Here is a 22557-nt window from a genome sequence, read left to right as displayed (position 1 = left end):
AATCAAATACATTTTGGCGGGATAAAATCTACTACCACATTTATAACCAAAAACTATAAATTTGAAAAATATAACATGACCAAAGACAATAGAATGTAGTAAAATAGCAAAAATAGATAAAAAAAATATTATATTAATTAATCCCCACATTCTTAAGTGCTATTCTGTATCTAAGAAAAAAACATACGTGACGATAAAAAGAAATACATAAAAAAGACATTAAATTAGTAATTTATGTTTATTGTGGCCTGGTTCTAGTTAATTGAACCAACAAGATATCGTTGGACAAATAAATAGACAAAACATCACTGAAATTTCACATAAATTACGGAAATTTCCATGTATTGCCCGATATAAAAGGTCACAAGCCGGACAATGGCCGAAGCGGCAGAAACTTGTTCACTGCAGTTAGCAGGGCCATTCATTGGGAAAAGCGGAGGCAAATATTATTTATATATTGAAACATTTTTTGCCTCGAAGGGCAAATATTTTTGCCTGGAGTGGCAAATATATTTTGCCTGGAGCGGCAAATATTTTTTGCCTGATGTGACAAAACAGAATAGGCGAGTTTAGAAGCGTAACCATACTAACCAAGCATGGGCAATCAGTAGGAAGGCCGAAAATATTTGTCATTTTTCGTCTCCTTGTTTTTTTGGGGCGGAAAATTGAATTTTACTTGTACATTGAAATAAAAACAAATGTTAATTCAATAGTTTATATTATCACAGAGCTTACTGTTTGAAACAAGCCAGATTCTAACATAACAAAATGGACAAAACTATTTCAAGTGGTCAAAAATGCAATATCTAACGCGAACTGGCTGGAAAAATAGGTGAACACATAATATAGTTTATTTCAAATTAAAATCTATAACACACTAATACACGAGCAAAGCCGCGGTATTTATTTAGTTTATTTTCATATGTATTCACCTATTTGTCGTTCTCTCATATATTTGGTTTCACACATTTAAGATATTATTATATACATAATCATTTTTACGAAATGCGTGTTTTAAACTACATTCTTAAATTTAAATTTGGAACAGAACATTATGACAGTGACATCTCGATTATGACAGCGTCGATTCCCGCCTTTTTTTAAATCTCAGATACGGTAGTTGCTATAGGAGATCACTAAATGCAAGCAAATTCAACACCATATCATGTTATTTTCCAATTTATAATATATTAAATCGACACAAAAAAATATATATTACAAATATAACCTCGAATGTTTGGTGAAAAAAAAACTACAAGATTTGGTGTTACCTGAAATAAAATTTCTAAAATGTATTTATACACGTACGTTTGTTTGTTAGTTTGTCTGTGCTAAAATATGAGATGAGTAACATAATTGCAATGTAGCAATAACCCTCTTAATTTGCATTTATTATTCCTTTTTGGTCATAATGTGACTGTTTAAAATAAAAGAACATTTTAAATTGCTGTATATATATATATATATATATATATATATATCCCTTTCAGACCCAAGATTTTTTTCCTTTCAGATGAAATGTATTTTCGTGTTTTGGAGCGAAGCCATCTTGCCGGCACGCACGAGACTACTGCACCACCTAACCGCTAAAACGATTTCTTATTGGCTGGTTTAGAATCTCCCTATCATGTTATTTCAGCTTCGTGAGTAAAAATGAATTACGCGCGGTTTTAGAATTTTTTAAAATTACAACTCACGCCCGTATCGTTCAGGTCTGAAAGGGGTATATATATAGTATATATATATATATATATATATATATATATATAGTATATATATATATATATATATATACTATATATATACCCCTTCGTCCGGTAATACAATCATACGGATATCCGGTCTTTTACGGTAGAACGGATAAAAAAATCACTCGGTTAAACAAGGTTTCTTAGGCGGATCATTGATGGCCTATTAAACTTCCTATTTAGATTATCCGTATATCCGGATGTACGGAAGAAGACATAAATAACGGTCAAACTTTACGCGACACTCGAGATCATCGTGATTAAACTCTTCACCATAGACCAACTGTGCTGCTTTCATCATCACCTTTCATCCCTTACTGGTGCTCTGCCAGATAGCGAAGGCGGAGTTACTATTTACATGCATCAAAAAACTACATTATATCCGCCTATTACATCCGAGTTATAATATACCAATCGCCCAGCCGGTAATCCGATAAATCAATCCAAAATAAATAACCATACACGTGAGCATTCATATCCGCCTTTAACATCCGGATTATACAGCACACCTAGCCTATCCGGATATCCGGGTAATCGAGTCAAAATAACAGTAAATGGGGGTAATCTTATATCCGCCTGTTGGACATCCTGATCTTAGTATCCCATCCTTCGAGCCGGATCAGCCGACCCGGTTAAACGAGCCTCTACTGTAACTAAAACTACAATTAAAAGATGGCTATATATTAAATCATATCGCCAATCGCGTATTCAATAAAACTAGTCAACGTTCACGAACGGAAATATCTAATTATGTGCCTAATTCAAAAACAGATTTTGGTTTAGTTCTTGTCTTCCTTCTTCTCTTCTTGGCCTTCTGTTTGCGTCTGCTGCTGGCCACCTTCTCGTTCTGCCGCCATCTGTAACAAAGTTGAGGAGTGAGCATTATTTCCCTTTAAATTTGTCTGAATTCTCTTTTGTTAAAATAGAATAGATAATATTTTTTGTTAAAAAAAAAAACATATATATATATGTATATATAACAGAAAATACAGGGGGGGGGGATTATTAGTAATGAGACCATTCACCAGCCCAATTACTAGCAATACACCCTAACAGGTCGACTTCCACGCATTTCTCTCTAGAAACCATAGTGGTTAATTCTTGTTCAATTTTTTTTTTATACAACTTAGAATGGCAAAGAAGCTGACGGCCCACCTGATGGAAAGAAAATGTAATCGTCGCCTATAGACATGAGCAGTATCATGGACATAACAGAGTATACTGTTTCGCTCATGATACCCCCTCCATGCGTTGCCATTCCTGAGGACTCAGGTGTTATTCCTCTGTACCCAGTAAATTCACGCCATATCCCACCCTTCAAACCGAAACACAGCCATGCAGACACAACTGCTTCACGGTAGAAACACGAATGGGACAGAGGTACCCAAGCAATCGACTTTTGTACAAAGTCTCCCTCTGGTAAAAATTGGTCACTATGGGCCAACTGACCTATCTTCATCCTCACCTGTCACCCTTCACTGGTGCCCCGTATAGCATATACCGATAGCGTAGGCAGGGTTACCATTCCATCTTCACCAATTAGAAAAAAAAGAACAGAAAATACAGTAATATTATATATGTGTCGCATATAAGGCACAAGGAGCTGGCTCAGCTGATGCTGTGAGTGTCCCAGGACAATGTGTACAGTTCTGCACAGCGCTGGTTCTCAGCCAGTCCCTCTCTTAACAAAGTACAAGACAAATCTTTTTATGACTGTATTACGCGAGCAGCTTCCATAGACAAGGTACAAACGAATCTATGGATAGAATAGCTTACGTCAATACTCGTTTTAGAAAGAACAAGACAGTGTATATCTCCGTCTCGTCCTATCTCATAGTATCGCTAGCGCCAGTAATTCTATCAATCGATTCTTTTGTACTCTAGTGGCAACTGACATCAGACGTTGCTGTCTCGTTCTACATCACGCATATAGCAGCGATAATGTATCTATCGATTGAAATGACGTTTTAAAAGAGCTTGTATATAGATAATTTGAATTTGATAGATTCCTGATCCCTGAACTTGTCTGTGAAGACTGCTTTCTCTCTCTTCTTTATTCTCTTGGACATATTGAAACATGTATACAAGGTGGACTTAACGGCTAACGGGCATTATGTACCAGTTTTAAATATTTAGACTATTTTATTTAAAAAAAAAAAAACATTGTTGAAGCCACAAATCGTCCGGTAGTCTAAAACTAGACATCAGATGACAACTGGACTCCATTCTGTTTAGCACATTCGCTTGACCGTCGCACAGAAGTTGCGAGTGTGACGGCTCAAAAATGTGCATATTTTGTCTTTACATACCCTGAGTGGCCAGGTTTTTTTATACAACTTAGAATGGCAAACAAGCTGACAGCCCACCTGATGGAAAGTGGTAACCGTCGCCTATAGACATGAGCAGTAACATGGACATAACAGAGTATACTGTTTCGCCCATGATACTCTCCATGCGTTGCCATTCCTGAGGACTCTGGTGTTATTCCTGTGTACTGTTGTTGTTGTTAATATTTGCACGCCATTTAACATAATGGACATCATGGAAACTTGATAAATGCAACATCTTATATACATGTTTAGGGCAAATAAATTTCATATAATTTCATTTACCTTTTTGTACGCCTGTTCGAACAGCTTGAGGCTGGCCTGCTGCAGCTGGCTGGTGGCTGTGCGGATAGCTTCCGGGTCCGCTGTGTCCTTCTGAGCGAGCAGCTCTCTTAATTTGGCGATCTCACCACGTAGCTTGTCGCACTGTGGGAGAAAAAAAATAGAATTAAAATTCATCATACCAGCCTTTAACTGTCCACTGCTGGACATAAGCCAGCCCCTTGGGGGGTTTTGCCAGTAGTTGCCACGCTTGGCAGGTGAGTTGGCAACCGCAATTAGGCTTTAGAGATGTTTTACGAGGGATACTGCTGTTTGTCCCTCACCTTCCCTTAATCGATTCTCACGACACCCACAGGAAAGGAAGGGGTGGCATATTCAATTCAAATCATCAAAACAGGTGAGAAACTGATGCTTTACGTCCTTTTTTTTTAAATTTTTTTTTATGATACTGTCATTGTGAGGTGCTATAATTTATTCAGAGTTTGTTCTTTTTAGTTTTGGTTGTAATGTTTTATGTATTTGTTGTAATGTTTTGTGTATTTGTTAAGCGTGTTGATTTTCCCATCCGGGAAATAGGTATTGGCGACCCGCACGCATGCTAAAGGTAAAGGAGTTAAGGGGCCGCCTGTAAATCAGCGATATATAGGTACATCTCGCTGGAGCTGTACATATATAGCAACAGCTGAGGCGGCTCCAGCAACCAGCAACATTGTTTTTTTTTTTTGTAGTTTTAATTTTTTATTTTCTTAATACTGGTAATAAAGGTTATCTATCTATCTATAACCTTACCGATATCAATAATTACTAGTACCGCATTCAAGTATTCTGACACTTGCCTATGGTCGACTGGGAGAGAATGCTTTTAGCATTAAGTCCGCCATGTACACACACATGTACTAATAAATAAATAAATAAATAAATAAATAAATAAGTAAATGGACTACCACAATTACTACAGGATATACACTAGTTTTTATTCGGGTCAGTGAATAAACCTGGCCAATTTCACGCTATAAACAACTAGTCAATACATAGTAGAACTAAATTTGGTATACACATATGAAATGTAAAAAAATATATGCTACGTTTTCTCCTGATCAGTAAACATAACCCAGACAATGTCGCAGGTAAAAGCTAGTCAATACATATAGGTTAGGGCCTTTAGCTCTGTCCTCTTTGCCTACCATGCAAGGTAGACACCAGGTATTATGCTAAGTCGTAAAAATAGATAGATAGATAATTTATTTGCATCACTTACAGCACACAAACAGCAAATAAAACAAAAGCAAAGTGAAAAAAGATAAAAAACGATACATGTACAAAAGATAAAAAAAAAATCAAAAACAAAATCAGAATACATAAAAAATTTGTAAATTTTTTTGTTTTCTTCATGCGCGTGCCACAGTAATACAAAATGGCCACAAGTCAGCTTTTTGCTTTGCCTTAAAAAGAGCAAAACACTGATATTCTATTGTAGCCAAAAGTGAGCCGCGAAATACCACAAAAAAAAAATAATTAAAAAAGTAAGAAATATAGATCAAAAACATAGTGTGCGTTCGTTATATTCGCTATTTAGAAGAAGGGTAATAGTTTGTAGATGACCATGGATCGTCCCATCCATTAATAACAATGGTGGGTGATAACTCGGCCCCGGTTATCTCGCACCGCGCTTTACCAACCGCGTATCACACGCGAACGGCTTAATCTGGGTGCTAGCAAGAAGGGAATAGATAATATATTGCAATACCTATATATTTTAGTACAATACCTATATATTTTAGATGCAATATCTATATATTTTTGATGCAATAATTATATATTTTATATGCTATATCTATATATTTCAGAAACAATATCTATGTATTTTATATGCAATATCTATATATTTCCGATGCAATATCAATATACTTTATATGCTATATCTATATATTTCAGAAACAATATCTATGTATTTTATATGCTATATCTATATATTCCAGAAACAATATCTATGTATTTTATATGCAATATCTATATATTTCCGATGCAATATCAATACACTTTATATGCTATATCTATATATTTCAGAAACAATATCTATGTATTTTATATGCTATATCTATATATTCCAGAAACAATATCTATATATTTTATATGCAATAACAATATATTTTATATGCAATATCTATATATTCTAGATACAATAACCATATATTTTCGGAACAATATCTATATACAATAACGAATGTGTAAAAACTAATAATTGATAACAAACTTTTAACATATTCGAAAATAGATATCCGACCGATAGGGGCAATGAAAAAACTTTTTTCCGCCATCAATGTCCAGTGGGACCCAATATATACATACCGTATCAGTATCCATATTGCCCGTGACTACCACCATCAATACAAATATGGTCTATATTTGTATTGATGGTGGTAGTCACGGGCGTGTCTATGTTAACATGGCATGCCCTTCAACTTTTTACTAAAACCAAAACAATACACAAATAGGTCCACATCGGGGGGGAAGGGATTGTTAGTAGTGGAGACTGAGAATCCTATTGCTAGAAATATATCCAACCAGGTCGACTTCCTCGCGGTTCCCCTTGGAAACTATCATAATTAATTCCTGATGAATTCATCATGATGGGCTAACTGGCCTGTTTTCATTCTCATCTATCACCCTTCACTGGTGCTCCGCCAGCGTATCCCGTTAGCGCGGGCGGGGTTACCATTCCATTTTCATCCAATAACAAAAAAAAATATGTCTACATCTGTAGATAGTCACACACGTTGAAGTAAAAAGTTGGACAGGGGTGTCATATAAACATGGACAATCTATACTACTATGGGGGGAAGGGGGGATTGTTAGTAAGAAGGGCTGAGAGAGGCATTTTTATGCAATAAATATAAATTTTTTTAATTTTTTTTTTATACAACTTTGAATGGCAAACAAGCTGATAGCCCACCTGATGGAAAGTAGTAACCGTCGCCTATAGACATGAGCAGTACCGTGGACATAACAGAGTATACTGTTTCGCCCACGATACCCGCATGGGCGTTGCCATTCCTGAGGACTCAGGTGTTATTACTCTGTACCCAGTAAATTCACGCCATATCCCACCCTTCAAACCGAAACACAGCCATGCAAACACAACTGCTTCACGGTAGAAACACGGATGGAACAGTGGTATCCGAGCAATCGACTTTTGTACAAAGTCTCTGGTAAAGATTGGTATAAATTTGCACTATTGGTGTACTACGATGTGCGAACACTCAAGCTGTGGAATGATCTTCCTGCCAAGACTTTCCCTAGAGACTACAGCATGGGGTTCTTCAAAAAGGACATATTAAGGTTTCTTAAGGATCAGCAACGCACGCGTGACATCCCTAATGCTACAGGCGTCCATAGGCTACCGTAATCCCGTTCACCATCAGACAGGCTGTATGCTTGTTTACCACAATAGCAGTATAAAAAACTATTACGGCTATTATCCGTGCGTAGCCAGGGCGGGCTGATGACTAGGTGCCATGACCATACCTCGTCCTGTGGCAGCTGGCTCTTGTATTCGTCCATCTTGGTCTCGGTGTCGTGGAGGACGCCCTCGGCCTGGTTGGCGACCTCGACGCGGTCACGGCGCTGCTTGTCGGCCGCCGCAAACTGCTCAGCCGCCTTCACCATGTTCTCGATCTCGTCCTTCGAGAGGCCGCCGGACGACTGGATCACGACTATCGAGGGGACAGTGAATGAATGAATAAGTTAATGAATGAATAATTTAACGAATGAATAAGTTAATGAAAGAATAAGTACATTTGCATTATACAATATAGGTAATAAGCAAAACAATAAACGTCCATGCCTTCAAAGCACAAACAAAAAGATTTTACAATACAATTGACAGTTGAGTTACTTTTTTTTTTATACAACTTCAAATGGCAAACAAGCTGACGGCCCGCCTGATGGAAAGTGGTAACCGTCGCCTATAGACACGAGCAGTACCATGGACGTAACAGAGTATACTGTTTCGCTCATGATACCCCCTCCATGCGTTGCCATTCCTGAGAACTCAGGTGTTATTCCTCTGTATCCAGTAAATTCAGTTGAGTTACTTGCGGGCTCTTCTCAACAGATAGCAACCATCAGAACCTTGCAGTAGATTTTAAAAAAATTAGGATTTAAAAGTTCTTGTAAACAAGTCTATTTAAATAAAGATGATTTGAATTTAAAAAATAAAAAAAAAACTAAACAGATTCGAATAAATGGGCAGGTTATATCTTAACATAGCAGGTAGAGTGGGGGGGGGGGGGGGGAGGGGAGGGTATTAGTAATGGAAACTAAGGGCTCTATTGCTAGCAATATAGCCAACCAGGTCGACCTCCCTGTGATCCCCCAGGAAACCATCGTGCTGAATTCCAATTGTATTCATCGCAATGGGCTAACTGATGTTTTTTTCATCCTCACCTATCATCTCTCACTGGTGCCCCGTCAGCGTATACCGTTAGCGCAGGTGGGGTTACCATTCCATTAAGAAAAAAAATATCATATCCTGATATACGCAGGCAAAGCCACGGGATGCAGTCAGTATATAACAGGACTGGTTACTCACTCTGCTGCTCCTTGCCGGTACCCTTGTCCCTGGCGGACACGTGTACGATGCCGTTGGCGTCGATGTCGAAGGTGACCTCTATCTGCGGTACGCCGCGCGGCGCCGGCGGTATGCCCACCAGCGAGAACTGCCCCAGGAGTTTGTTGTCGACAGCCATCTCTCGTTCGCCTTGGTGCACCTTGATCTCCACTTGGGTCTGGCCGTCGGCGGCTGTAACAATTTTTTTTAGTTTAAAACACACACTAGCATAGAACAATTTCTCAATTTGAATTTGTGAATTTGAGGGATTTATTATTTTGCCTCAAGATCGATAAATTAAAACAATTTCAAATTTTCTTTTATGCAATTTAGAATGGAAAATTGGCTGACGGCCCATCTGATGGAAAGTGGTAACCGTCGCATATAGACATGAGCAGTACCATGGACATAACAGAGTATACTGTTTCGCCCATAACACCCCCGATGCGTTGCCATTCCTGAGGACACAGATGTTATTCCTCTGTACCGTGTAAATTCACTACCATATCTCACCCTTCAAACCGAAACAGTCATGCAAACACAACTGCTTCACGGTAGAAACACGAATGGGACAGAAGCGGACAGAAGTGCCAAGCAAAGACTTTTGTGCACACTAGTGTACCCACCTGTGGAGAAGACTTGACTCTTCTTGGTGGGTATGGTGGTATTCCTGGTGATGAGCTTGGTGAAGACGCCGCCTAGCGTCTCGATGCCGAGCGACAGCGGCGTCACGTCGAGCAGCAGGATGTCGGTCACGTCGCCGGCCAGCACGCCGCCCTGCACGGCCGCGCCCACCGCCACCGCCTCGTCCGGGTTCACCGACCGCGACGGCGCCCGCCCGAAGATCTCTTGCACTGTCGACTGAACCTGTTCACAAGTAGTACATTGAATTAACACGGTACATAGGAATAACACCTGAGTCCGGGGGGAAAGGGATTGTTAGTAATGGAAACTGACATTCCCACTGCTAGCATTATACCCAACCAGGTTGACCTCCTCGCGGTTCCCCCTGGAACCTATCGTGGTTAATTCCTGATGAATTCATCATGATGGGCTAACTGGCCTGTTTCCATTCGGACGGATACCACTTTCCATCAGGTGGGCCGTCAGCTTGTTTGCAATTTTAAGTTACATAAAAAGAAAGTACAAACATTTTTATTTTGCACTAGCGTTCCGTCCCGGGTTTTCACGGGTACATGGTATAAATGGTTAAAAAATAAACATAAGTTTTAGTAATAGCATATATGCAGATGTTTGCGAGATTATAACCCGGAAGTGTACGAACGCGACCGGGGAATATGTCTCCAGGTTACTCTGGCACCTCCGGCGGACCGCCCGGCCAGCGACAGCTATGGCAGCTGACGATGGCTCGTACTGGTGCTGGTAAGGAATACCTACCGAGCGTAATCTGGCTTTATGGCCCTCACTTTACATCACTCCCCTATGCTGTCACCACTTATTGGTCCCAATGTTCCACACCTCTCCAGCTACCCATTATCGTTGGGGGGAAAGGGATTTTTAGTAATGTCCTCATTGCTAGCAATATACCCCTATCAGATCGACCTCCACGCGGGTGCCTCTGAAAACCATTGTGATGTGATTGTGTCTTGCTGATTTCGTCACAATGGGCTAACTGACCTGCTTTCATCGTCACCTATCATCCCTCACTGGTGCCCCGCAAGCGTATACCAATAGCGCAGGCGGGGTTACCATTCCATTTTCACCCATCAAAAATAGGGACTCCTGGAAACAGTAGAGGTAGCTTGGTAGGACACATACCTTGGGCATACGCGTCATGCCGCCGACGAGCAGCACCTCGCCGATGTCGGAGCGCTGCACCTCCGCGTCCTGCAGCGCGCGCTGGCACGGCGCCACGGTCCGCTTGATCAGATCGCCCACCAGCGACTCCAGTTTGGAACGGCTCATCTGTTCAACAAGACAACATTTTTACATTATTTATTTTATGCACGATTGAACATGTCATGTGGTCCAGGCTGGCCATAGGCCACCCACCCCTTCTTTTCCCGTAGATGTTGTAAGAAGCGATTAAAGAAACTTATTGTTAGCAATGGAGTTTGAGAGCCCCATTGCTAGCAATATGCCTTATTAAGTCGACCTCCACATGGTTCCCTCTGAAAACCATCGTGAACAATTCTTGTTGAATTCGTCACAATGGGCTAACTGGCCTGCTTCATCCTCACCTATCATCTCTCACTGGTGCCCCACCGGTGTATACCAATAGCGTGGGTGGAGTGGGGTTATCATTCCATTGTCATCTATTAAAAAAAAACCATTCCATTATCATCAATTAAAAAAAATCCCTATTACCAACAATCCCTTCTCGCCCCAACACCAATGGGTCAGAGCAGACAACTTCTGTAAAGTCGCCATGTAATATCACGGTAAATATTAGTTCACTCACTTTAAGGTTCATGTGTTTGGGCCCAGACGCGTCCATGGTCAGGTACGGCAGGTTGATGTCGGTTTGCAGCGACCCGGACAGTTCGATCTTCGCCTTCTCGGCCGCTTCCTTCAGCCGCTGCATTGCCATCGCGTCTTTGCGGAGGTCGATACCTTGCTGTGAAAAGAGATGCCACTATAAATACTTGTTTTTAAAATGACTTCGTACACGTAGCTGTTGGAACACTAACTGGGCTAACTGGTCTGTTTTCATTCTCATCTATCACCCTTCACTGGTGCTCCGCCAGCGTATCCCGTTAGCGCAGGTGGGGTTACTATACCATTTTTACCCATAAAAAAAGTCTTCTTTTGGTATATTGATAATGAACTACTAGTTCCCCTTACTAAAAATTCTATATCCTTTATTTTGTTTATAAAAAAAAAAGTCAATCATTTTATTTTTTTCATGTTTTACATTAACAATTATTATTGTAGAATGCTTGGCAATAGTAAACTGATTGTAAATTAATCATTAACTTCACTGGTGCTCCGCCAGCGTATCCCGTTAGCGCAGGCGGGGTTACCATACCATTTCCACCCATCAAAAAAAAAACCACAACACAAAGACATTGCAGGTGTGCTGTAGGCCTTTTAAAAAAGAATTTGGAGAGGACAAACAGAAGTAGAATTACGAAAAAGATGTATCGAGCACGAATGAATGGAGATGTCGGTGGGGAGCCGCCCTAGACGGACGTATGTCGACCAAATAGGCGACGTGCTGAAGAAGGGCCAAATTAAAAGTACCCGTAACCGGCGAGCGTGTATGAACAGATTGATGAATGTGGAGGAAGCGAAAGAGGTTTGTTTGAATCGAAGCATTTGGCGTTCCATTGTTTCTGCCTACCCTAATGGAAGCCAGGGGTGATACATACGTACGTATTTTAATTAAATTTTATATAATTAAATATAATGAAAAAAATACCACTTTATATTTATTTATTTATTTACACTTTATTGCACCAAGTAACAAGAGAAATAACAAATACAGTAAATACTAATGAGAAGTGATACAAAAGGCGGCCTTATCGCGCTAAGCAATCTCTTCCAGACAACCTTTGGGTAGAGGACATTGAGAAAAAGGCAAAGGGCAGGTGGCGCACTATTATATAAATATTATCTTATACAAACATACATACATATATACACATACATATATAATATATACACAATTAAATATATACATGACATACATACATACATACATACACATACATATATAATATATACACAATTAAATGTATACATAACATACACATACTAAACAGCACACAACAACAGAGAAAAAAAAATGACGAAGGAAAACGAAGAGAGAACACAGGAAAATAGTACTAAAGTGAGAGGTAGTAGGATTTATACGAATAGATTAAAAATTTTATATATACTAATAATAAATAATAGTAGCCGTGTCGGTCCCAACATAGCATGAGCCACCCCTTCCTTTTCGGGGGGAAAGGGATTGTTAGTAATGGAGACTGAGAATCCCATTGCTAGCAATATACCCAACCAGGTCGACTTCCTTGCGGTTCCCCTGGAAACTATCATGACTAATGCCTGATGAATTCATCATGACGGGCTAACTGGCCTGTTTTCATCCTCATCGATCATCCTTCACTGGTGCCACTCCATTTTCAGTCAATAAAAAAAAATAAAACCCCTTCCTTTTCCGTGGGTATCGTAAGAAACAAGCAAGGGAACTTAATGGTCAAAGAATGAGTAGTAAATCTTTTCCGTATCTGTCCTAAGATCTCGGTAAGACTCTAAAGGGCAAGTACCCAGAGCCGTAAAATCTATTAATAAAAAATGTGTAGCGCGATGTCTAGGACGGGCGGCGACAGACGGTCAGCCGCCCAGCTGGTGTCGCGCTCTATAGTCTAGCGCTGCTGCAAACGTGAGCCGAGCACTGGCCCGGACACTGATCGACGGCGCAGAATTGGGGGGAAGGGTACCCGATGGTGACGGCTACCTGATGACCATAAAACCACACTAATCCCGTGTGATCCCGTGATAAATCCCGTGGATATCGTAAGTGGAGACTAAGGGAACTTTATGATCGAAAGATGAGTAGTAGCGTCCCTGTTAAAACATCACTAAAACCCTATCCACGATTGCCAGCCTGCCTGCTAAACGTGGCAACTACTAGCAAAACTCCCCTTATGGGCGAGACCTATGTTCAGCAGTGGACATTAACTGTCCACTGCTGATGGTCGCCTAGTCCTCAAGTTAGGAGACCTTGTGTTATGAGGAACCAAGGACCCAACCGAACAACTTATAGGTGAACAACCCAGAACACCTGGACCCAGGCCAATACAGAAAAGTCCATTTCCTAAATTGAACCAACCGGGAATCGAACCCGGAATTCAGAGGTCATAAATAAAACTCCACTCACGTCTCGTTTGAACTCGTCCACGAGGAAGTTGACGATAACGTTGTCGAAGTCCTCTCCCCCGAGGAGCGTGTCCCCGTTGGTGGACTTCACCTCGAAGACTCCCTTCTGGATCTCCAGCACAGATATATCGAATGTGCCGCCGCCGAGGTCGTACACTGCGATACTGCGGACAATTGGTATATTAAAGGGTGGTGAAGGGATTGTATGTCATAAAGAGGTCAGTACCCGTTGCTAATATTAGCAAATATATTGCTGACGTACTGGCAGCCTGAATAGCTATATATATATTTTTTTTTATACAACTTAGAATGGCAAACAAGCTGACGGCCCACCTGATGGAAAGTAGTAACCGTCGCCTATAGACATGAGTAGTACCATGAACATAACAGAGTATACTGTTTCGCCCATGATATCCCTCATGCGTTGCCATTCCTGAGGACTCAGGTGTTATTCCTCCGTACCCAGTAAATTCACGCCATATCCCACCCTTCAAACCGAAACACAGCCATGCAAACATAACCGCTTCACGATTGAAACACGAGTGGGACAGAGGTACCCAAGCAATCGACTTTTGTACAACTTATAACTCGATCGACACTAACAAGATAACGTTCTATAAGACGAAGTATCCGAAGCCGTAAAGTGTATTATTAAAAAAACTGTAGCGCGATATCTAGGACGGGCGGTGACAGTCGGTCAGCCGCCCAGCTGGTGTCGCGCCCTCTAGTCTAGCGCCGCTGCAAACGTGAGCCGAGCACTGGCCCGGACACTGATCGACGGCGCAAACATTTATATACAAAAACTAGTTGACTCGGCAAACGTTGTTTTACCATATACATTATTTCTAGAACTATACATGAAAATATATCGTACTACAATTATTATATTCGATTGCCATCTTGCAACCTTACTGCGGCATATGAAAATTGCAATAAAACAACAGGGGTTGATCGTAAAAGGGTGAAAATTTAAAGTTGTGTGTATTTTTCAATGCTAAATTATAGTAAAATAAAATAAAAAAAAAATTGTCAAAAAATAAAAAAAAATATTTAGGTGTGGGTCACCCTTATCATTGAGGGGTATGAAAAATAGATGTTGGCCGATTCTCAGACCTACCCGATATGCACACAAAATTTCATAAAAATCGGTAAAGCCGTTTCGGAGGAGTTTGGTAACAAACATCGAGACACGAGAATTTTATATATTAGATTATAAAAAGAAATCTCTTTATTCCTTCTCTGAAAAACCCCATATTACAGTCTCTTGGAAAAGCCTTAATAAATACAATGAAATCTGATTAAGTGAGACATTATGGAACCTGTAAATTTCTCATTTACAGAGGTACTCCACTTACCCAGTGTCTCAGATATCCAGGTATAAAAAAATATCTGCCTCATTTACAGAGAGCTCCTTTTAAGGGGGTTATTTTTTAAATAAACATCTGTATAATGGTAAAGCAAAACTTAAACCGAAGGTTATTGTAGCTCTAAATTAGTTTTTTTAGAATTTGCAGGTAGAATAAAGGGAGGGAGGGTTACCAGAGGGAGACTGTATAAAAGTCGATTGCTTGGGTACCTCTCTCCCATTCGTGTTTCGACGGTGAAGCAGTTGTGTTTGCATGGCTGTGTTTCGGTTTGAAGGGTGGGATATGGCATGAATTTTCAGGGTACAGAGGAATAACACATGAGTCCTCAGGAATGGCAAGGCATGAGAGGCATCATGGGCGAAACAGTATACTCTGTTATATGCATGGTACTGCTCATGTCTATAGGCGACGGTTACCACTTTCCATCAGATGGGCGTCAGCTTGTTTGCCATTCTATGTTGCATAAAACGATACGATAACGATAAATTAGTCATTATGGTTTCCAGGGGGAACCGCGTGGAGGTCGACCTGATAAGGTATATTGATAGCAATGTGAACTAACCTCCCCATTATTAACAACCCCGTCCCCCCGTAAACAGAGGTTTGCTTCGTCCCACTAACAGAGGCAATTCAGTGCCAATGTGTTAGGACCTGAGCATGAGTTCCAGTTACGGAGGTTTCTCACTTATCCAACTTCCACTTAGCCAAGTGAGGTAATAAAGGTAATGAGAGGGCCGATGAGTTGGCGAGAAAGGGATCAGAATCAAAAATGATAGGTCCTGAACCATATGTTGCACTTGCATCAAGTGTTGTTAACTCTGCCCTTGAGAAGTATGTGAGGAAAAAACAGCAAAAGAATTGGAGGACTTTGCAGGGTCTTAAACATTCTAAAAAGTTCTTAAATGACAATGTTGAAGGATGGGATAAACTTATCTACAGCGGTGGCAGACAACAGGCAAGACTCATTACGGGTGCCCTAACTGGACATATGCCAATAAGGCATATACTACACAAGATGGGTCTATCTTCGGACACACTGTGCAGACTGTGCGGGGAGAAATCGGAATCCATGAAACACTTGATGTGCAACTGTAATTCGTTAGCGAGCATGCGCATGAGTCTACTGGGAACGGCTTATCCAGAGCCAGGGGACTACAGATATCTTAAACCGCGGGATACCGTTAGGGTAACACAAAGGATCTATGAAATGATGGTATAAGGCAGGGGGAAGCACAAAAGATCCCGATGGGTCGACGTGCAACAGCTTAGCTCACCCCATACGCGAATATAAGATAACCAAGTGTCACTGTAAATACAAACAAGAATACACACTCACATCTTGTCATCAGTCTTGTCCATTCCGTAGGCGAGAGCGGCGGCGGTCGGCTCGTTGATGACACGGAGCACGTTCAGTCCAGCTATTTGACCTGATTTTTAAAACAATAATAAAAAAAATTAGAAAAAAAAAATAAGGCTGCCTGGAAGAGTTCGCTATTCAGCGATAACGCTGCCCATTGTTGCCTCTTTTCTTTTATACAACTTAGAATGTCAAACAAGCTGACAGCCCACCTGATGGAAAGTGGTAACCGTCGCCTATAGACATGAGCAGTACCATGGACATAACAGAGTATATTGTTTCGCCCGTGATAGCCCCCATGCGTTGCCATTCCTGAGGACTCGGGTGTTATTCCTCTGTACCCAGTAAATTCACGCCATATCCCACCCTTCAAACCGAAACACAGCCATGCAAATACAACTGCTTCACGGTTGAAACAGAAATGGGACAGAGGTACCCAAGCAATCGACTTTTGTACAAAATCTCCCTCTGGGAGACTCTCCTCCTCTATATACAAATATTGTAGTGGTACCGATATTTGATAGAGCTATTTATGTCTTTAGACATCTCACCGGCATCCTTGGTGGCCTGCCGCTGCGAGTCGTTGAAGTACGCCGGCACGGTGACGACTGCGTTCTTCACCGACGTGTTCAGGTACGCCTCGGCGGTCTCCTTCATCTTCATCAGCACGAACGCGCCGACTTGACTCGGGGAGTACACTTTGCCGTCGCTGCCTGCAAATCAATGTACATTGTGATTTTATACTGGCTTCAAAAAAAGAGATCTTTTTTAATTCAATCGTTTTTTTTTTATGTTTCTTATCTCATAAATCCTTCATTTATAAATTAATTTGGGAAATTCTTTGTCTATAAAAATATAACAGATTGATTGTACAGAAATATTATCAGAATTAGTTAAGCAATTTAGTTTTTAAGACAGCTTGGTCTCAATAAAGAATAGGCCAGCCCTTCCTTTCCCGTGGGTGTCGTAAGAGGCGACTAAGGTAGCTTAACAGTGGAGGGAAGGGCAGCAGCGTCCATCTTAACACATCATTGGATGTATTTGCCTCCAACTTGCTGGAGTTTTGTCGAGTGACCACAGAGTATTTCTGTACTCATGTTTTCCTGGGTGAGCGTATTGGAAGACTGTAAGGCACACCCAGTGGATGTAATAAATAAATAAATCATTAAAGGCTGAGCTTCCAACCAGCCTGTCAAGCGTGGCAACTACTGGAAAACTCGCCCTTTATGGGAGAGGAGTATGTTCAGCAGTGGACAATGAACGGATAATATAATGAAACTTTTTAAATCAAAATTACTGTGTTTGCCACAAATAAAGTTGATATATATATATATATATATATATATATATATATATATATATATATATATATATATATATATAGTAAAGTAGATAGTAAGTTATTATTACTTTAATTTTATATTATACACTCCGATATGGTAGAATATGGAATAATGGACATGTAATTATTATTTTCATCTAATGTATGTACCCATATTCGTGCAATAAATAAAAAATATCAAAATATGAAAAGAAGCTAACAGTCTTGATATAAAGTGGTAACCTTTGCCTCCATACACTTAGATCTTTAAAACTACGCAACGGATTTTGATGCGGTTTTTTTTAATGGATTGAGTGATTCAAGAGGAAGGTTTATATGTATAATACATGTATAATATTGTAGAGAAACACTGATAATTTTTTAAGGTTTCTAATGTTATGTCGTAATGCAATGGGGGGGCCAGGGACGCTATTTAGTATCAACATTGTACACGGGCGAAGCCGGGGCAAGTCGCTAGTAAATCTTGATGTAATCTAAAAATTCAATGTATTTATTTCGAAGGTTACAAACAAGTTACAAAACTGACCTTGCACCCAAGCATCACCGTTGGATGCCCTAACAACTTTGTAGGAGAGGTTCTTCATGTCTTTCTGGACCTCTGGATCCTCGAATCTTCGGCCGATGAGACGCTTGGTAGCGTAGAACGTGTTCCCGCTGTTTGTGACCGCTTGTCGCTTCGCCGGCATGCCGACGAGACGTTCGCCCTCCTTCGTGAACGCCACGTGTGAAGGTGTGGTTCTGGAACCTTCACTGTTCTCCACCACCTGGTGAATATGCGGGCATTATTTTATTTAAAATGTGGATTAGTTTTTAAATGAAAATAACTAGTTTTTGTCATAATTGAGGTTGGATTTTTGTGGGATCTTTCATAAACACCAAGGTTGTCTGTAAGCGATTGCCCTAGCGATAAGACCGCCTTTTACCTTTATGACTAGCGGCTCGTCTCGGCTTCGCACGGGTGGACATTTTACAACATTTTAAAAAGTGATTATTGTGACATAACGATAATAGTTGGACATATAGTATCGCGAAGTTTTTTATAGTTATTGATATTTTCTTCAATAGTTTCCGCAGCGCACGCGACTAAAGATATTTTATAGCATTTTTTTACACCTTGAGTTACGTTACTAAAGTTTTAGTAAGGACCCCTAATCTTCTCTAGCAATCAATATAGCCTATGTTACTCAGAGTGAATGTAGCTTTCTAATGGTGAAATAATTTTTGAAATCGGCAAAGTAGTTTTTGGGTTTATTCATTACAAACATACACACAAAAATACAAATCTTACCTCTTTATAATATTAGTGTAGATAAACTTTTATTTTTTTACGACTCACTGGCATTAGGACCAAACTGAGGAGTAAATCAAGAGGTCCCACATCTAGTAGGATGTTAGAACGTACCTTGGGCGTCTTCCCCTCCATGACGGCGACGCACGAGTTGGTGGTGCCCAAGTCGATGCCAATGACGGCGCCTCGGACGCCATCCGATCTGTTGGAGAAACGCTCTTATTAACATCGAGTCCTTGTTTAGTTGCGACATTTTGGAAAAAAAAATTCACTGTGCGTAGTGTAGGTCCTAGAAGGAGAGTGAAGGGAGGACTCTGGTCGAACAACTCCCTGGATGCGAGATCCAAGGAACAAGCCGAAAGTAGACATGGTACAACTCAACGGTTTTTCTGTATTGCTTATTTCATCATCTTCATCATAACCTTTAACTGTCCACTGCAGAACATAAACCTTCCAAGGGGAAGGTTTTCGCCAGTAGTTGCCGCACTTGGCAGGCAGATTGGCAACCGCAAATAGGTTTTAGAGATGTTTTAAGAGGTTAACTACTGCTGATCCCTTACCACCCTGTAGTCGTCTCTTACGACACCCACAGGAAAGGAAGGAGCGGCCTATTCTATACTGGGACCACATCAGATCCTCATATACATCTGTACATCTTTTATCCATATTACCAATGTGTCACCGTTCATCTATTTAAACTTTAATGCACAGTAAAATGCTATGTACATATGGCGGACTTAACACCGGACGGTGTTCTCTACTAGTCAACCATTGGGCAAATGGAGAAATTACTCTATTTCTATTAAAAATAAGGTTACATCTTCACTGTAATGCCAGTTACAGTTCGTTTTCGATTCAATCTCGATCTAGTAAGTAAAAACAGTTTTTTTTTAATGGGTGATAATGGTATGGTAACCCCGCCTGCGCTATAGGTATACACTGGTGTGACTCCAGTGAGAGATGACAGATAAGGATGAAAGCAGGTCAGTTAGCCCATCCTGATGAATTAAACTAGAATTAGCCACAATGGTTTCCGGGGGAACCACATGGAGGTCGACCTGACAGAGTATATTTCTAGTAATGGGACTATTTGACCCTATCACTAACAATCCCTTCCCTCCAGTAAAAACAGTTTGATTTCTGACTGGAATGGAATGGTGGTACTGGGCTATAGTATGAATATACTATCTTGGGGGGAAAGGGATTATTAGTAATGGAGACTGGGAATCCCATTGCTAGCAATATACCCAACCAGGTAGACATCCTCGCGGTTCCCCCGTGGAAACTATCATGGTTAATTTCTGATGAATTCATCATGATGGGCTAACTGGCCTGTTTTCATTCTCGCCTATCACCCTTCACTGGTGCTCCGCCAGCATATCCCGTTAGCGCAGGCGGGGTTACCGTACCATTTTCACCCATCAAAAAAAAATATATTATCTTAAATAACATGAATTATGACCAGCAGTATATTTATGAATTTGGATTTGAAAATGTAGTGCGATGTCTAGGACGGGCGGTGACAGACGGTCTGCCGCCCAGCTGGTGTCGCGCCCTCTAGTCTAGCGCCGCTGCAAACGTGAACCGAGCACTGGCCCGGACACTGATCGACGGCGCAGAATTGGGGGGAAGGGTAATAATAATAATAATATAATATAAGCCTTTATTCAGACATTTTTTTTTTTAAAAACAACTTATTAACAACTTATTATTTAATTGCTGTTGTCTGTTTGCTTATTAGCAAAGGCCTCCTCCAACTGTCTCCAATGGTCTCTATTGCTAGGGGGGAAGGGTACCCAAAGGTAAATAGTATAGGTTTTTTTTAATGGATGATAATAAAATGTTCACCTCGCCAGCGCTAACGGTATACAGTGGCGGGGCACCAGTGAGAAATGATAGGTGAGAATGAAAAGGCAGATCAGTTAGCCCCTCATGATGAATACACCTGAAATTCAGCACAATGGTTTCCAGGGGAGATCACATGGAGGACAATGCGACAGGGTATTTTGCTAGCAATGGGACTGTTAGTCCACAATATTAACAAGCCCTTCCCCCCTCCCATAGTATAGGTATGGTAATGTATCAACATTGGGGTAGAGGGATTGTTAATAATAGGAATGATAATTCCCATTGCTAGCAATATATCCTGGCAGGTCAACCAAAATGTGGTTGCCCTTGAAGCCCATTCACCTATCATCCCTCACTGGTGCCCCACCGGCGTATACCGATAGCGCAAACAGGGTTACCATTCCATTATCACCCATTTAAATGGTGATACATTATAAAAAAATCCATGTTATTTGAAAAATTATGTTAATTTTTCACATTTACGTAAATAGATACCTTTAGGGTTCCATATGAACACAAAATATATTTAATTAAACTAAATAACCTTTGTACCTATTTAAAACATATACAATTATTAAAAATAAATATTAACATATTTAATGAAATTATGGAAAAAAATTAAATCTGATATACAACCTTACAATTCTACACCTTTAATTAAGTAAAGCACTGGTATGTATATAAGAAACTCTGATGCAATTAATTATAACCTCAAATTATTTAATATGATCTAAACAAGCATGAATAATGCTAGAAAACTCTATTAGAAACGAAAAATCGTAAAATTATTACAAAATAATCTATTTCCGGTTCATTTAAAATGCATTCCAATAGCCGTCAATGGTAAAATAGATTTTATAACACAAAAATGAGAAAAGAGGTTATGATGTAATAGTCGTGGAAATTGGTGAAATTAATAAAACTTACTTGAATCTGCGTTGTATTTCATGTCGTACACAGCAATTTGTTCTGGGCGCTGCGAGCTGTAATGGTAAAAAACAGAAACGTTCTCAACAAATGGAGATTTTCAATGAATTTTTAGAATACATGTGGAGAGAGATGTCATGCAAGGAAATGTATGTACCGCTTCGTATTATATTATATTATACGGGAATTAAATAATTATAATATTTAGATTTTAATACACAAAATGAATACTTACGTTTTTGAGAACTGAATAAAAACTTCTTTGCGTTAACTCTGAGCTCACAGCGGAACATTCCACCACCTTCCGTAAAGCAGATCGCGTGGGGATCAACATTTTTGCACTTTATTATATTTTATTTCCAAAATACACTTTATTTAAACCGCTGCTCAGATTTATGACGTTATTTGAAGGAACGATTTTCACTTTTTTTTGGAAATAACACAACCTTCAATGGTCAGTCGCAATTTATAAAGACAAGAGACAGCAAAAGAGACGTACTTCTTCAATTTTTATTCTTTTTTTTCGACGGTTTACTTCACCTCAGACATACATCACTTTGTGCAAAAAACTGTCTTTATAAAATCTGTGTAACCGGATTATTAAATTTATAAACTTT

At 40.0% G+C, this 22557-nt stretch overlaps 1 protein-coding gene across 1 annotated transcript; it reads right to left on the bottom strand.

Annotated features, from left to right (window-relative positions):
* Nucleotides 1–701: 701 nt before the first annotated feature.
* Nucleotides 702–22460, bottom strand: LOC113510064 (heat shock 70 kDa protein cognate 5). Its single transcript, XM_052901264.1, has 14 exons — nucleotides 22176–22460; nucleotides 21941–21996; nucleotides 19280–19367; nucleotides 18404–18641; nucleotides 17087–17248; nucleotides 16515–16605; nucleotides 13813–13975; nucleotides 11389–11544; nucleotides 10746–10892; nucleotides 9593–9833; nucleotides 8949–9158; nucleotides 7883–8070; nucleotides 4361–4501; nucleotides 702–2605 (listed from the first exon to the last, which is right to left on the bottom strand). Exons 1-14 carry the CDS (start codon nucleotides 22272–22274, stop codon nucleotides 2528–2530), a joined length of 2058 nt encoding a protein of 685 aa, XP_052757224.1. The 5' UTR covers nucleotides 22275–22460; the 3' UTR covers nucleotides 702–2527.
* Nucleotides 22461–22557: the final 97 nt, after the last annotated feature.

This window comes from Galleria mellonella, unplaced genomic scaffold, assembly GCF_026898425.1.
Source record: "Galleria mellonella isolate WM207_F2 unplaced genomic scaffold, CSIRO_AGI_GalMel_v1 utg778, whole genome shotgun sequence".
Classification (NCBI taxonomy): Eukaryota; Metazoa; Arthropoda; class Insecta; order Lepidoptera; family Pyralidae; genus Galleria; species Galleria mellonella.
The sequence above is the reverse complement of the archived record's forward strand: the minus strand, read 5'-3'. Positions and strand labels throughout refer to the sequence as shown.

Coding starts and splice junctions, on each gene's coding strand:
- LOC113510064 (XM_052901264.1), bottom strand. CDS start 22,274: ATGTTGATCCCCACGCGATCTGCTTTACGGAAGGTGGTGGAATGTTCC. Junction 13,976..16,514: donor GACAAGACTGATGACAAGAT/GTGAGTGTGTAT, acceptor AATTGTCCGCAG/TATCGCAGTGTACGACCTCG. Junction 9,159..9,592: donor GAGTCAAGTCTTCTCCACAG/GTGGGTACACTA, acceptor AAATTGTTACAG/CCGCCGACGGCCAGACCCAA.